Here is a 17,953-nt window from a genome sequence, read left to right on the forward strand (position 1 = left end):
GTTCAAAATGATATTTAACAATATTTTCTGGTATTAGATTCTAATTATATTTATCTCTTCCACTTATCTTCGCGACTTTCATGACATCCTCTCGCGAATACCCTTGGAGTCGCGACCCCCAGGTTGAGAAACTGCCCTAGATCATCTGCTTTTCAACTTATCGATAATTCATGACATCGAGTTCCAAAGAATAGTGCTACCTATGGAACTCACAATAGTTATGATTTGTTTCGAACTATTAACATTACACTGGAGTAGAGGATTGTCATTTCTTATGTACTGTATACATTTCTGAAAGAAGAAAGTTTAAAAGAGTAATTAGACCAATGATAAGGAGAGTAAGAAGACATACTTGCATAAAAACAGATTTGAAACGTATACTGGCTTATGGTTTCTTTACCTAGCACCCATATTACGTATTTGGCAGAGCCGGATTAAAGGGGGGCTTAGGGACGCTATAGTCCCGGGCCTTCAGGTGGACAGGGGCCTCCACTCTGATCAAAATTTCAACTGGCTATCTAGAAAGAATCATGAAGATACAATCATCATCTTAAAATAAAATATGACCAAAAATATTAAACATATTTCCCTAACTTTCCTACTGTACGTTCACAGAAATGTATTAGGTGAAGTCAGCAGGGACCATATTTTTTTTTTCTAGCCCAGGGCCTCCAGATGGGTTAATCCAGCCCTGGTATTTGAAACAGGAAATGTATCTTTCCGATCCTAACGTGTCATTGACAGCGGAAGTGATCAAATTATTATATTTACCCATGCCCTCCCCATTGTGTATCTTGATTGAACATGTTACTCTTGTATAAACATATTACTTGTATAAATTACTCTTTTTGTACATAGTTAATTCCCTAGCTTATGATTTCAACCCTCCCTAAAATTTCAACGAAGCTCTTTGGGCCATGAAACACCTTTGAGCACTCGTGAATACAGTAACGTCAGATTCACTGCTTGACAATTTCTAGTGGACAATCATATACTGAGCCATAACTTTTGTTCACACAGCTTCATGTCTTACCTATAAATAGAAAGGCAAAATATGAAAAAAATAAAAATAAAAATAAGAAATTCAAGAGATGAAAAATATAAAATTTTAAAGGCATACTTTCTAAAAGATGAACTATATAGGGTGTTTCAAAACAACACCGACAACGTTTGGGAGTGATTCCTAACACCAAGACAAAACAAAAAGTTTAGACCTACTTGGATGCACAAATGCGTTCTTTCGGAGTTTTAGGCTGCCGAAAACGTGAAAAAATGAAATTTAAAGGTCCATAGCTCTAAAACTATGAGACCTACCGTAGTCGGGTCAAGACTTCACTTAGAAATTAATATATGCGCTATCCAAAAATACATGTTTCAGAATCCTAAGGTACTGACGCAACAATTTTTGTACAAGGAGTTTAGCTACGGGCGTATAATTTAAAGTATTCATTTTAACTACCTCTATAAAAATTGTCGCGGAAGTACCGCAGGATTCTGAAACATGAATATTTGGATAGGACATATATTTATGTCATTTTAAGTTTGTCACATATACTATTTAAAAAAAACAACTCATTAGGCGTAGATTTATACCATTATTTTAATACCAAGAGTAATGACTTTATTAATATGAGCGGCTCGCGAAGACAATGGTAAGCACCACTTCCTGAAATTGAGTTAACTTTATTAGGTGAAATGGGTTGTGATCGAATCACAGAACAATACGTAGGTAGTTTAATTTCCGAAATGTACCTGCAGATGACAGGGAAAATTTGTTTTGTATGTGTCATTACATTTCATTGTATGAGAGTGGTGAACTTTCTTTTCTGGTTTACTCGAAAGTTAGAAAATGTGACATACCATTGTTCTTCCACCGAGCTGCTCTTTTATACTACACTATAAATCAGTATAGAAAGAAAGAAAAAAAACAATAAATTAGCATGAAAATAATAAATTAGGTTTATGAAACAACTTCTGAGAAATTATCTATCTATCTATCTATCTATCTATCTATCTATCTATCTATCTATCTATCTATCTATCTATCTATCTATCTATCTATCTATCTATCTATCTATCTAACTAACTAACTAACTAACTAACTAACTAACTAACTAACTAACTCTATGCCCTATGGATCCCGGAGATTCGATGACACATCTACAAAAGCACTACAATGACTTCTGTTCAGCCTCCTGGATCTATTTTCCATTTTGTATTCCTATTTCTGCGAGATTCATCTTAATATTGTTCTCCCATCTACGTCTAAGTCTTCCTACTGGTCGTTTTCGAATTGAGTTTCTAGTTAGAAGTTTGAATACGTTTCTAGTTTCTTCCATTCTGTCTACATGATCTGCTCACCTGAGTCTCCTAGACAACAATGTTTGGTAAACGGTATAAATTATTCGGTTCCTTCTTACGAAGTTCTAGCCATTCCCCACGTACTCATAAAAGTTATTGTTAAAATTACCTATTTAAAAACAATAGAAATATTTAATATTAAAAGCTTCAAGCTATTAATATTGGACATTAGATGCCATGCAGTATTGGATGTTAAATTAACTGGAGTCATTGTCGTCTGTTGGGTGTTGTTTTCCATCTAACAAGTAAGCAGCCTCGTGCTGAGTGAAGAGCTCTGGTAATGTATTCAGTATGGCGGCCTGAGTTCGATCCGAGGCGCTAGCATTCAATTTCTACCATCCAATTTTTCTCCATTCTACTATCCAATGGAGTTCTAATGGAGATCACCCTGTCTTTGTAAAATTGGTACCTAGGATAATCTGGATACAACAGATGCGTGGGGATGACAACATACCCCTAGTTAAAGAAGTGTCTAAAAGTGCCTTCATTTCATACGAACCATGGGTACATTAGGCCTATCCCGCTTGGAGGGGGTCCTTTTACTTTTTACATGTCAAGTTAGAAGTATTAAATTTTCAACAAAGGAAGGAGTTCACTCCTAGAGCTTCCAGATTATTTCTAATGAAAAAGCAGAATAGCTGTAATAGGTGTGCTATCCTGGAATATCTGAAAGGAGAATACAAACTACGGGAGTGACATGAATTAATATAAATTACACATATTAGTTGATTGACTATTTTGGAATTGGTTGGTTGATTTATTATTAGATGATTGATTAATTTAGCATCCCTTCCAGAACTGAATCTACATAAGACATGGATCGATATCTTTATGTGAACCCGAACCTCATGGGTTACCTCCAGGAATCGAACCCGAGGCTCCTGCTTCAAACACCCGTACGCTAACCATATAGCCACGAGTGAGCCGAACTAAATTTTATATATGTTAGTAAGATTGTATTAAGACTAACGAGACTGTATTTTCTCTGAGCTAAGCTCTACAGAAATACAAACTAAAAGAAACACAAATCTCCGGCTGAGTTAATTTTAACTGAGAGGGAAAATTTGTGGAACAAGATATACAAATTTATTCTCCTTGTCTGGAACAAGGATGAATTGCTACAAGAGTGGAAAGAATCAATCATTGTTCCAACTTCTAATTCACAAAAAGGCAACAAAACTGATTCTAACAATTATTAAGACAATTATCTCTTCTATTATCATACTTTCAAGTTCTTTTGAAACATTCTATTAGCAAGGTTGAAACCATATGCAGATGAAGCTACTAGAGATTATCAGTGCAAATTTAAGCGAAATCAATTAACTATCGACCAGATATTTATTATTCGACAAATACTCGAAAAGAAATGGAAATACAATAAACCGGCGGGCTTACTTTTGCACCTAGAAGATTGAAATTGTGCACAAATACATTCAGCTCACCTTGTAGTATTTCTCAGATTTTTTTTTTTAGATCTCTGCATTAAAACAGGGGGGTCCAGAAGGGGAAAAAAATTAAAAAAAGGGATTTTTAGACAAAAAAATCCCATGTTTCATGATTTTCCCGCCTCACATACATGATGGAGGCACATGAGTCATACCGTCTGAAAGGCAGTTCCATTCTGAAGAGAATGACGGTCGAATTATTATTCTATGGTAATTAGGGACGTCTCAGTAAATTTTTTTCAAATATACTTCTGTATAGGGTAACATGGGGAATTTTCTGAATTTTTTTGGCGGGCTTATTTTTGCATCTAGAAGATTGAAATTGTGCACAAACATTCAGTCCACCGAGTAGCATTTAACAGATTTTTTCAGATTTCTGTGTTAAAACAGGGGGGTCCAGAGGGGCTAAAAGTTGAAAAAAGGGAAATTCAGACCAAAAAATCCCTTTTTTCTGGAATTTCCCCCCTTAGATACATGATGGAGATATGTGAATGGTACCGCCTGAAAGGCAGTTCTATTCAGAAGAGAATATGGGCGACACATGTCCCTAGGGTAATTAGGGATGTCTCAGAAATTTTTTTCCCTGAGATCATAGTGTTTTGTGGTAATTTTGGGCATTGTGGGAATTTTTGATAAAATTTCTCCCGCCGTTAGTATTCAAGATAGAAACTTGAAATTTGGCACACACATTCAGTATACCAAGTACTATTTATCAGATTTTTTAGATGGCTATGTTCACACAGGGAGGGTCCAGGGGAGCCAAAGTTCGAGGAAAAAACTTTTCCCTCCGAAATTTTCACTTTGACATATTTTCCCGCTTCTGGTATATGGTATGAGCATGCAAGTGGTACCATTTGAAAGCCAGCTCTATTCTGAAGAGAATGAGGTATGAACCATGATCCTAGGATAAATAGTGACGATGCAGTAGCTGCTTGACTGAAAGTCTAAAAAATAGCCCAAAAAGCCAAGATCCCGAAAGGGTTAAAAATGAAGAATTTCTTCATCCACGAAACTTTAGTAATACGTCGTCTTAAACATGAGGGTTACAAAACCGAAGAGCCCATAAAAATTCTAGGGAAGAAGGTTTTGGAGAAGGAAGGTGAAATTGACGGACTTCCATTGTTGCCTGAAATAGATGTATAGGTTTTTTGGTATTCTGAATCGAATAAGAGCATTGTCAGGTCAAATAGGGTGAAAAATGTAAAAAAGTGGTGGCCATCCGGACTTTCCATTGGCCTAGCGTTTACAACTTTGTATCGTTTCACAAGGTATGTTTTTACGTACGACAGTATGAGGAACTACTTTACTTTGTGATGTCAGTGTTGTTTATATGCAACAATTTTATTAAGACTATTCATTTGGTCAGTGTCTCTTTTGTTAAAACAATTTTATGTGATATACACCATATCAGGCATACAGGTTTCCACGTTTTAAGCAGGAGGTAGTATTTTTGTTTATTGATTCATACTTTGCGTTTTAATATATGCCACACAACTACACACTGTCATACTTACGTTTGCAACAATATGTGTTTATGTTTCATATTATTTGATTTGTTTTTTTTAAAGCGCTTTTGCACAGAATTTAATCTTGTAATTTGTTCACGTAAGAACGTCTCTGATCCTTTGGCAATATAATTAATACCTCTTCATATCACTTTTCTCATTTTCTACGAACTGAAGACATGATATATATTAGCAAGTTATATCATACAAATTTGTTCTTCATGTCAATGGCATTTATTATTCGTCATAGTCCCTTCTTTTACCGGCCCCGGCAAAAGCTACGCCACTCACCTCAACATTCAACACCACTTTTATTCGCTCTGGTGCATTTTCCTTAATGTTTAAATGCAATTTTCAAACATATTCACTCGCAACACAGCCGAAAATCCACAAAATATCAGAGCACCAGCTTTTCCCTTACTCCTCTATATCTCCGGAACGGTTGAGATCGAGGGATTTTCCCTCTAATATAGTTCATTATTTACAAAAACATTTTGATTGCGCATAAATTCGTCTACAATTTCGTGTCACACTTGAATGGGTTTCCTTGTAAGAACAGAAGTCAGTGGAGAGAGATTTTGTGAACGTGGCATTGATCCTCCGGGTTTCATAGGCTAAAGATTTAGTTGGTTCTTCCAAATACCGCATTTCATGCCGTTAACCTTAAGAGATTCCGAGAAATGGACGTCTTACTATAATAATTGTAATTTCGACCATTTTCCTTCTCACATCTTTTCTTCCTTTCAAGGTGAAATATTTAAAAAAAATTAAAAAACGATGAAACCATGTCTAATTGTTTTAAATGAGAAGTTCATATACCAAATATTAAATCTCTAACTTTTAGAGATTCCGAGATATGGACATTTTAAGATAATGATTCCTACCTCTCTTTCTCCTCTTCCCCGAGGAATTTCCAGAAGTCCTTTCTTAGTGGGATTTCACATTACAAGTCCTATGCTCTGTCCAAACTTCAAGTTTCTAGCTTAAGCGGTTTGATCTAGACGTTGATCAATCAGTCCGGTACGGTGGCTCAGTGGTACCCTCCCCGTGATAGCACGTGCGCCTTTAGTGTACGGGATCCCGAGTTCGAGTCCCGGCGGGAGACCCTTTGGAATTTTAACTGTCTTCGATGTTTCTGTGTCCGTGTCCCTGTCGTTTTTCGTAATTACTGGAAAAATAAATTAAACGAGTAAGAAACTAGTTAAAATTAAGTAAAAACCTAGTAATAAGTATAAGCAAGTTAATGAGGCTTGTTCGGTGAATCAGTTGACTTAGAAAAAGATGGTAGAGCGCTTACATCTGTTGTGTTGGTCTCTGGTACGATTCCCACCTAAGCAAGTTTGTGATGGACAACATTGTGCTTGTGGGTTTTCTCTGTGTACTCCTGTTTCCTTTCACTTTCTCATTTCACCAATTCTTCCAGCATTATTAACTTGTTTTAATCATTGTCTTCCTCCCTTAGCCTAAATGACATAATTGTGAAAGATATAATTTTTTCAGTCAGCCTGTAAGGACCTTCTTTAATATAGATGTCAAGGCAAAGAATTTAGCTGGGAACTATAGTATATTGAATTTGAGTTTGTTTTTTTGCGTCTTTATGCAATGTCGTGGTTATTTAGGAAGAGTCTACTATTAACATGGGGTCCAAATTATAGGCGGAGTTTGAACCCGTGCAGTTGTTGAGTGCAGAGACCATCATACTATATTAACATTCACAGCATAAGTCGTTTCCAACCTTGGCCTCAAGAGAGTTGGATTATAAGATCGTTAAGGTACTTTGACGTTTTGTAATGTGAGTTAAGTTGCATATTGCGGAACCTACGATGATGATGATGATGATGATGATTATTATTATTATTATTATTATTATTATTATTATTATTATTATTATTATTATTATTATTATTATTATTATTATTATGTGAACAACACCAAACTCAAATGTTTCTTTTCTTTTAATTTACCGAAGGAACGTCAATACATTATGATAAAGTGCTCCAAATTAGGTGGGATATCCCGAATTTTAAGATAATTTTCATGGTCCCGAATCATGTTTAAGAGGGGAGCATTATATGGCGGTATATCAAATAAGCTAAAACACTTGAGAGTGACATTTGTCCCACGATGTGTACCAGTGACTATCAAGATATCGATTTGGTATGGATCAAATACGAAGTGGTCCAGAGGTGGTTGCTTGACCACCTCCAAAAATTATAAAACTTTGAATGTAATGAACCTTGTGTATGAGAAGGTCAATAACACTATTCACGTTCTCGTATATACAAGTGTTCCTGAATGGCGGCTATTTTTGTTGTCGGTGGAGTGCCATTTTTTGCATTTGCAAGCGTTTACGAAAACTAAAGTTGATCAGGACGCACATATCAGACGAACTCCAAACAAAAACAAATGTTTAGAGGAGAGACTGGGATACACGAAGAACATATACTTTTTGCTTCTAAATAAATATGCAAAGTTGCAAACCAATACAAGAAATCACTAGAAAAAGTACAAAAACTACACTTTTAAAGGGGTTGAAATTTGGAATGCCATAATGTGGAGGGTTCATACGTTGTATGCTGAATACTATTACATGTAAAGAGTCTCATAAATATGCACAGTTATGATACTACTGGCATCATAGATTTATGGGGGTGCGAAACTTGAAATTTGTGATTTTGATGCCATATTTGGGGCGTAATATCACAGGACGGCAAAGTGGTAAAAATTGCTGCTTAGGTCACAAAGTAATTCTGTATGTGAATAAACTATTGCAAAAAAATCATGACTGATATTACATGGAGAAAAAAGTGAGGACATGGTAAAAACGAGAAGAAAACACGCGCGTGACGATGGTCGTAGCCTGGAAAAATTCAAATCTTTTGATGTTTCATGCTAAATCTAAAAAACTACGCATGTTTCAGCAATTAGGCCCGCTTTTGTTTGTGTTCAATTTGGGAATGGCGTTCGTTCCATCTTTCAAGCTCCATTATCATGCCACGTCTACAGAGTGGACAATTTATCTTGACCATCCGCTATAACTGACAAACCAAAAGAGAGAGAAAATCGAAATTTTGCACGAAGCAACCATAAGAAGGGGGACATCTTTGTATGTATTAAGCAGGAATACTCAACAAACAGTGGTGCCAAACCCATTTTAAAGTTATAGTTTTGCAAATGACACTAAGTCAGATTATTTCATATTTTAAATCAACGTGTCAAACGTAACCTTATAATACCACTTTTATTATTCAGTGTTGCAAACTGAGGATGTTATAGTATCACAAATATCCGAAGTTCGGAAACCTTTAACGTAAATACAGAACAACGGAGATGCACAGGATAATGCACATCGAAAGTACTTTAGTGTTGGATACCATGGTCGTGGTATGACTTGTTTCGAATGAATAGGAACGAAATTATTAGGGCTTGAAAAAAATTTTTTTGAAAGCATTTATTTCGAAAAAATGCTGAGATAAGTATAATATCTAGTTACTTGTATGGTTTGTAATGGATGTATAAATTATTTTGCCGTTTACAGCACTTCGATATCTCAAGTCGTTCCGGAGATACGATAAACATTGCTGGAGTTTGCAACACTGCTTAAATCGTGTAATTGCGAGAACTTGTAATTACAGCTACTAAAAGCTATTGCTGTAATGCTATGGAAGAGAAGGGAAACAACAATCATTTTAAATATTTTCCACAAATACGCCATTTTCAGCAGGATGGTTTAGATAGGTGTAATGCAACCTTGTGACCACATTAACTTCCGTAACTGGGATTGGATTTCAATGATACTTTGCTGATACATTAAGTGTCTTAATACTGCTGTCCAGTTCGACGACGGGTGTCGTAGGTGGAAGGAGGAGGAACCCCCTTACCATATAGACGTGGAAATGATCGTGGAGCTAGAAAGATGGAACAAACGCCACTTGCAAGCTTTTGCACAAGTGAACACAAACAAAAACGGGCCTAATTGCTTAACAATGCGTAGCTTTTGAGATCCAGCATGAAATATATCAAAACATTTAATTTTTTTTTTAGGGGACCTTCGTCACGCGCGTGCTTTCTTCGCATTTTTACGGTCTTCACTTTTTTCTCCATGTAATATCAGTAATGATTTTTTTTTTCAATAATTTATTCACATACAGAATTATTTTGTGGCCTAAGCAGCAACTTTTAGCACTTTGCCCTCCTGAGATATTACGCCCCAAACATGGCATCAAAATTACAAACTTCAACTTTCGGACCACCATAAATCTATGGTGCCAGTAGTATCATAGCTGTGGACATTTCTACAGACTCTTTACATGTAATATTCAGCACAGCAGTCAATATTCAGCACAAAATTTGTGAACCTCCACTTTATGCCATTCCAAATTTCAGCACCCTTAAAAGAGTAATTTTCTGTACTTTTTCTAGTGATTTCATGTATTGGTTAACCCTGCATATTTATTTAGAAGCAAGAGAACATATTCTCCGTGTACCTCAGTCTCTTCTCTAACGTTCGTTTTTGTTTGGAGTTCCTCTTCCTGAGAAACTGTAGTTTTTTTAAACGCTTGCAAATGCAAAAAATGGCACTCCACCGACAACAAAAATAGCCGCCATTCAGGAACGCGTACATACGACAACATGAATAGTGTTATTGGCCTTCTCATACACAAGGTTCGTTACACTCGTTTTATAATTTTTGGAGATGGTCGAGTAACCATTTTCCCCATCTTTGGACCACTTCATATGGATTAACCCATCGCTAACATTTTTCGAGTTGGTGGCAGTAAAATCACCACGAGTATTGTTATTCCTTGTACCGGGGTTCATAACCTCTCTGTTGTAGCCCTGCGTAGCGTAGTCGTTAACGCCCTCGTCTTTGGTGCGAGCTGTCCCAGTTTTGCATCCCGATGGGGACACTCGCTTGAAAAATTATAAAAGCTTCTTCAGCCCAGCCATCTTGAGTGAGGTTTCCCTCATTTACACCAGGCAAATGCCAGAATGATTCCTAGCATATAGGTCCCAGGCCGCTTCCTTCCTTCCTTTTCGTCGGATGGTGTGATCGCTGAGGCACACCACCCCTCATACGTCAAGAGTTACTATGATCACAGATGCCGAGAGCCCAGAAATCTGAATCCGAATCCGAATCCCATAACCTCTGTTTAACTAACAGCTAGCAAGTTGACACTACGAGTTTTCCGTTTCCTGTATTGTTTACATTTTCATTGCAATATACATTCATGAATATCTGTTTATTTTGCTATTAGTAGATTATTTCACATACAAATTTGGGTATGAGAAACCGGCGATTTTCGAACGTTCGATAGCTGCGTTCCGAGATGGCAATCTGAACTCCCTCGTGACTATGCGATTAGTGTACGTGCCTTAGGCCTCGAAGACCCAGGTTCAATTCCCGGCAGGAGCTCATGTGGTTCGGATCCCAATTAAGCTGTAGGTCCACGTCGCACATAGCCTCGCTGCCGAAAGGGACACTAAACTCAAAAAATCCGAGGAGGCAACTTTATGAGATACCCGGTTGTGACTTTCTTTTAGAACTTGACGTAATCAACATATTTTTCTATATTTTTATTTCATTTTAAGAGGGATATAGTGCCTCAGTGGTAGAGTGCTCACCTCTGGTGCGAAGGGTTCTTGGTTCGATTCCAGCAGGGCATCGAACCAAGATCGTGTCTCTGTACTGTCTCGCAATTATCTGTTTTACCCCACATTTTAATTCTATTATTCCTTTCATAATTATTAAATTTAATTAATCCTTTATTCTATAGAGCAGCGTTTCTCAACCGGGGGTCGAGACTCCTAAGGAGGTCGCGAAGATAAGTGGAAAGCTAATGCGGTACCTGAGCGTGATGCAATTTCACTAGTGCTGCAATGTCCGGTTCAATCTTCGTGACGCACATTATCAAGTCATTAAAAATACTCAGTAACTTTTTGAACAACTGTTCAAGTTTCTTAACCAAAATTAGAAATCACTTTATTTTTTTATAATATGACCCAAAATTAAGGGAGCTATGAAGCTTTAAAAATTTCAAACGGCCTTCATTTTGAAATAGCATGACGGATCGTTTTGATATTTGTAATACGAATGAACTGGCCAAATTTGGTTTTAATACATTCGCTTTTAGGGAAGTTACTGTATCCATTATATACAAGAAATCGATTTTACTATTATAGAAATAGATGGATATCGTGAGATCTCCGCAATAGATATATTAAAAATCCCATACAAGCTTGTTACAAATTAAAAATTACAAGATAGGTCGCTGACAAGAGGATGTGATAAAATGGGGGTCGTGATAGGAATTAGGTTGAGAACCACTGCTATAGAACATAAGCGTGAGATGTAAAAAAAATATTTTATTTCGTTTCGTTCTGTATAATGGAAAGAAATAATACCTGATCTTAATTAAAGAAGCCATCTAAGAACTTACCGAAAGTAGTTGATGGAAGATAATAGGAAATTACTCGAAAAAGAGCAATCGGAAATCGAATCCAGGATGTCCATAATACAAATTGTGCGGTGTTCGCGAATCGTGATATTAGCACGAACATCTACCTTATCTTTAGCTCATATGTATGTTTAAAATCTGAAGTACTATACAGAAGTCTGGGTAACATTTTCTCCATCATAAATAATTACCAAAAGCAGGAAAACTCAATTAATTTCGCAATAACACGTCTGTGTAACAATGGGGACGATGATAATCCTTTCATTAGTTTCAGAGGACACATCAGCGCATTTTATTTATAATGTGGTAGCAGACGACGTGAACCAGACATGTACGATGCTCAGAAAGTTGAGTATTCTCTTTAAGCTGCTGCGCTCTAGCGTACAAAACATGAACTATTGACTTTTTTTTTCAGTTTGGCAATGAAGGCAGATGTGAGGGCCGTGCGGTTGGCTTCGAGCCAGTTATATTTCTCGTGTGGTGTAAGGTGTTGATCGTGTAAATTTTATTAGTTATGACATTCTTAATAATATTAAAGTGATACTTATTGTGTTGTAGACAGTGTTCATGTGAAGCATGTACTATCAAGTGGAGAAGAACTCGAGTAACTCGTCTTCCAAGGCTAAAGATGGTGAGTGAATACATAAGGCTTGCTCTGTTTTCATGTTATCAAAGGTGGATTCGGTGCACTAAACATACACAGGTGTGGAGTCCACAGGGCACAGAATTTTTGTAGCGACATGTCAAGTCAGTATGAAGACATGACAGTCTATAAAGATACGTAAACATTCCTTTATTATCTTTGCGTTAGCAAAAGGAAGATAAAGAGGAAACGTTATTTGACCACTTCCGACTGATAGTGAAGCTGTTTTTAAATATATTGTTATGAGATTATTTTGATTGGAAATAACACAGGAAAAAAAAGGACGTATTTAATGGTGGCTCTATAATTTTATACTAAGGTGAAGTCGCGTTGGGGCATGTTTAGTGATTTACATACCCGGTTGATATTGTGTTTAACTTTTTAAAATCATACAAGAATTTAAAACACAGAGGAAATCGAGTTCGTTTCGTTATAGTAATACTTTTTAGGGAGATGTAAAGTTTGTAAGTCTAGCTTACGATAGTTAAAGTTTTTAATTGATCTGAAATTTGAATAGCATTCGGCAATTGAATTTGTTTACATAGGCCTATTTGTACCAAGTAGCAACATTTGAAATTTGCATTATAATATACGGCAGTAGAGGACTACAAACAATTTAAAGCTATGTGTGAAACGATTCATATGTTTGTGACGATTGCATTAAAAATAATATATATATCGGCCCGTTAGTTTATTCATTGCATTTTCCTCACGTTTGTCGTTCAACTTATCGCTACTTTAACTTCTTTCATATCTTCAAAGTAGGAAATGTGAAAAGTCAATATTGACAGTATTACATCACTTTTTATGTTCGTTATCCATTCCGGTTTTTTATGATATGCAAGAGCTTTGTATAGATTCCTTGTAGGTCTCTGACCTTTTGGGTTCTTTTTCTCGAAGTTTTACGGGTACTAAATCAGTTTTGCACTTTAAACTACCTCACAGGTTAATTAAATTAGCTATTTGTAATTAAATTAATATACTAACATATTTTTATTTCATGCTAACAGTTGCATTATACAAGATATCGACATTCCATATTACGTTCCGACATATTTCATTTTTTAAAGATTTTTCATTTTTCTTTATTCTCATATATTATGTGTTCATATCGTGCCCTGTGACAATTATTATTGTGAGCGTGTACTTTTTGTAGAGTTTCCATTGTTACGCGATTCGCCATGTTTCTTTTAGCAGTGTTGCTGGTGTCAAGAAGTAGAAGCTCTTTGTAGCTTCTTGGCACCCTAACTATCTACAAACGATGAATAATAAACAATCTGAAATATTTTTTCTCGTGTTAGTAGGTGGAATTAAGTGAGAAGGTCCACATTTATTTTGAACCGGTTTTGGTTATTTCCTGTTAGTCTAAATATATAATGTTTAATTTCGATCTTAGAATCTGCCTGTATTATTTTTATGAATCATCGAATTCGAGACTGGGCTGGCTGAATAAGTGCAGAACAAATTTTTGTTTTAGGGGGAATGGGGAAGGAAGTAGAGATCTCAGTTCTCTTTTATTATATACGCTGAATTGACCTTATTTTGTATATGATACACATGTCATTTGATTATAAATGGCTTTTATTTAACAAAAGGATGCCACACATTAACTCCATAGAGTGTCTAATTTTATCATTTAAAAGAGATTCCAAATAAGTAGACGTGGGTTAGGTAGGTTTGTTTTGCCCATTTCCGGTCCTTTCTGTGAATTTTTCACTCCCTAAAACTCTCTGTAAGTCATCTGTTTACTTTGAACACTTCAATGGCGGGAGAAATTAACTTTGCAATAGAAGTGCAAGGATTTTTCCGCGTGTGGTACAGGCTTAGATAAGTGCAAGGATAATTGTAGATCGTTCGGTTTGTTTTAACGGTGACCAAACCTCACAGAAAGGGGTTTTGTTGGTTATTATCGAAGTTTCTGTCGATTATCATAGGCGCCTACTACGTTTGTGGTCTGGGGCTCAAGCATCCATAGGATATGTTTATTGAGTGCTCAGTACTTCTTGGGTTTTTGCGGTGAAATTAATTTTAAAATTACAGTTTCATGTTGTGGAGGAAAATAAGGTCATACGATACAATGTAAGCCTTACCAATGAATGTGATTTACAATTTAATTACATGATTTAATTAAAACTGTAATAACAATCAATTGATCAAGGTCCTTTTGCTTTGTATGCTATTATTACTTTATTTTAATATTTTACATACTGATCACAAAGTATGCTCTATTATTTTAATACTATCTGTCTCTTTCCTTTGGCGAATATTGCTAAACACATTTGAAATAGAAAAACAAAACCTTTGTTCAGAAAAAAAAGATAATCATGGATATTTATATATGATTCCTTTCAAGTTTAAAAATAATTTCACAGTTAATTTTATTTAATGGCCGTGCTCCGTGATTATCTTTCACTTATGGGAAGCCCCCCAGTTCGGTCTGTTGGATCTGTTAAATAAATATATATAGTACGAGACTGTAATTTTAATACAAGAATTCGTAAATACCGAAATGTGAGCACCCGTTGAAAAAAGTAAAAATCAGCGGCTATGATCATGGTAGAATATTTTTCTTCGGTGGAAAGATTATAAATAAAATTAAAGAGCTGAAAACTGGATACAATCAAGTCCATAAATATCTCAGTTTTACCATACCGTCTGAGTTTCTCATACCCTTTCTTCATGTCCTTTCGCCAATCTAATTGGATTTCGGTGCTTCCCATCCCAGTGTATGGAACTATACATAAGTTGATGACTTGCGTAGTTCTTTAATCACAAAGTCGGCTCCGAGTACCTTGCGTGTTGCTTCTTATGCAAGAAGTTGCATTACTGGGTGTAGATTCACTTTAGGAGGGCTTAATCTATGGATCTAAATAACGGCGTGCGAACATATGCCGTAAATACAATAGTGCAAAAACACCAACCAACCTGTACTGGGTAACCAAGAGAAGCAAGAATTATATTAAATTCGAGTAATGGCAGAGCGAAACTGGTGGTGCTTTCATAGGGAGCAGGCGCAGTAGCGACGGTAGGTATGCATGTAAGCGAGGATAGTGTAAATATACTGTGCTCCTCATGTTACTGGCTGCCTTACCTGTCGGACAGCTTTGTTGTTACGGATCATGACTTAATATACTTCGTTCGTACAGGAATTCAGTTCATCATGGCTTCTTATGGACTGTTACTTAGTTAAAAGCATAGAGTTGGATTACGTTTTTTAGCATTATTAGGGATGTCACAAGTATGATTTCCATGTATTTTGATTAATTATCTATATTCCTCTTTTGAAATAACATTAGATATTTCTTGTGTAAATTTTACAAATCTATGGTTTCATAAACTGGGAGAGCACGAGAATTTCAGTTGTCACTTCTTTTTCCTTTACTAAGTATCCAATTGTCATTTTTTAACTTACATTTTCGTGACTAAAGTCCTAGGGTAAGCTAAATTTTTTTAGGCGTTTTTTAATGTTTTTGAACATGACTGTGCGCATGTTTATGTACTTCGGGGTGAAATGGAAATGCATTGTTATTGTGTAGTTAGATAATGGGTTGTGTAGACCGTTTTATTAAGTTGATTTATGTTCTTGAAGGGAGAGAATTAAGTGCCAATTGTGTTTCGTTAATGTCTAGTAATTCCCTGAATAAGAGCTTACGATAAATATGTCAAGTTAATCATTGTTTAGCGTCTTATCTTTATCTCGCCGTGTTTTAGCTGATTTGTTAATTTTCTAGATATTAGCTCTTCCGTGACGTAAAGGATATGCACCTCTATATTCTTTATTTTCTTATTTCTTTTCTTAACATGTGAAACACGTCAGTGTTATCTCCTATTCTTGTTGCCTTATGTAGAACCAATCCTCAGGACCTCTTGAAGTCAAAACATTCTGCCATATCTAATTATCTGTATAGTTGTTAGAAGAGGGGAGGAACACATTAAAAAGTGTGTGAATCCGGAGAAATGTATTCGGGAGCAGGTTAGCGTTTAATGTTCTTTATAAACTGGAGGTCCTCGGTTCAAATTGACGGGTTTCAGTAGTCACAATTAGGTTTCTATAAGGATGGTGCTTCTCATAATATCTGAGGTTACTTCGATTTTCTTCCAAAATCCTTCATCCTCTTTAATCTATTTAAATACTGCTTTGGCTGTAGCTAAAAGTATAGGATTAATAAATAATACTAGTAAATGATATCAGGGCGCAAAATTTCCGGTCGCCATTGGTGACAAGAAATTTAAAGCTGGCGACCAGTGTTCAGTAGGACTGGTTTCTGCCTAAGCTCACAGGGCTGCGCGGTTTCTGTTTCGCACGAAAATAATTATCATTGAGTGAGAGAAAATACGGAATGTAAAATCTTTCTGTCAAATCAAAGACCTGGGGGGGGGGGGTATCTTATAATTTGTACATGAGAGACACTGGCGACCATCATTTTTGGATTGACACGTCGTCTGACTTTGGAATTTTGCGCCCTGATAATATGATAATGCTTCCGTGATTTACAAACCTTCAGTGCGATATGAAATATTGATTATAGCTGTTAACAGAGCCGCCCTGCACGATTGGCTCAGGTACCGTGCCATAATAGGAAAGAGTTGGGCCCTTCAAAAAAAGTAACGACTTCACTTGTTGTTTGTAATTAATTTTTGGTGTTGGGGCCGCGGTGGCTCAGTGGTAGAGCGTTCACCTCTGGTGCTTGGGGTCCCGGCTTCGATTCCAGCCCCCGCCAAGTGAACTTTGTGGTGGACAAACACCGTGTGCGTGGGTTTTCTCGGGGTTCTCCCGTTTCCTCCCACTTTCTTCATTCCACCATTTCATTCATTACTCATCATCACCGTCTCCTTTAGCCTAACAGGCATAACCGTGGGACGTAAAACTCAAAGATTTCTTTTCATTTTTGGTGTTCATAATACTGAGAAATGATGAACCATTGTTTTGTAAGACATTTTTATGACTGTATAACTTACTATTACTATTCTCAAATGTACTCATACTGGAATATCATTGTGATTGACATGAAAAGTCAAAATCGGCGCATAATAATGTATTCATTATGTATATGGAATTCTTACCGTATTTGAATCATTGGCCAAGCAATTTACTTCCACCCCATACCCTGCAACATCGGCAGAACGTTCCTGCCTGGGAATATTAGTGGTTTATCTTACATATGTATACTTTGTGTATATTGTTCAGCATCGCTACTGAATGAAACGTGAATGTATATTTTAATCTTGTGTGTGCTCTCCCCGGTCATCAAATAGAGATCCGTCGCAGTGATAGTAAGAGATAAAATTAAATGACATCTTTTAGTTTTACATCCAATAATTATGCCGTGTAGGCTAAAAGGGACAGCATTGATGAGAATGAATGAAACAGGGGATGAAGAAAGTATGAGGAAAAAGGAGAACCCCGAGACAGCCGACGGATACAGTGTTTGTCCACCACAAAGCCTACTTGACAGATACTGGGATTGAACCAGGGCCTCGAGACACCAGAGGTGAACTATCGACCACTGAGCCAACTAGTAGTAAGATACTAACCACTTA

General features: G+C 36.5%; 1 protein-coding gene across 1 annotated transcript in view; it reads left to right on the top strand.

Annotated features, from left to right (window-relative positions):
• Window positions 1-12,169: 12,169 nt before the first annotated feature.
• Window positions 12,170-17,953, top strand: part of Eip63E (cyclin dependent kinase Eip63E) — a 943,842-nt gene continuing 938,058 nt past the window's right edge. Inside the window, exon 1 of the mRNA XM_081746810.1 lies at window positions 12,170-12,400. Coding sequence (XP_081602936.1) covers window positions 12,346-12,400 — 55 coding nt within the window. The 5' untranslated portion in view covers window positions 12,170-12,345. The remainder of the gene's footprint in view (window positions 12,401-17,953) is intronic.

Source organism: Thermobia domestica, chromosome 18 (assembly GCF_964235325.1).
Source record: "Thermobia domestica chromosome 18, izTheDome1.hap1.1, whole genome shotgun sequence".
Taxonomy (NCBI): Eukaryota; Metazoa; Arthropoda; class Insecta; order Zygentoma; family Lepismatidae; genus Thermobia; species Thermobia domestica.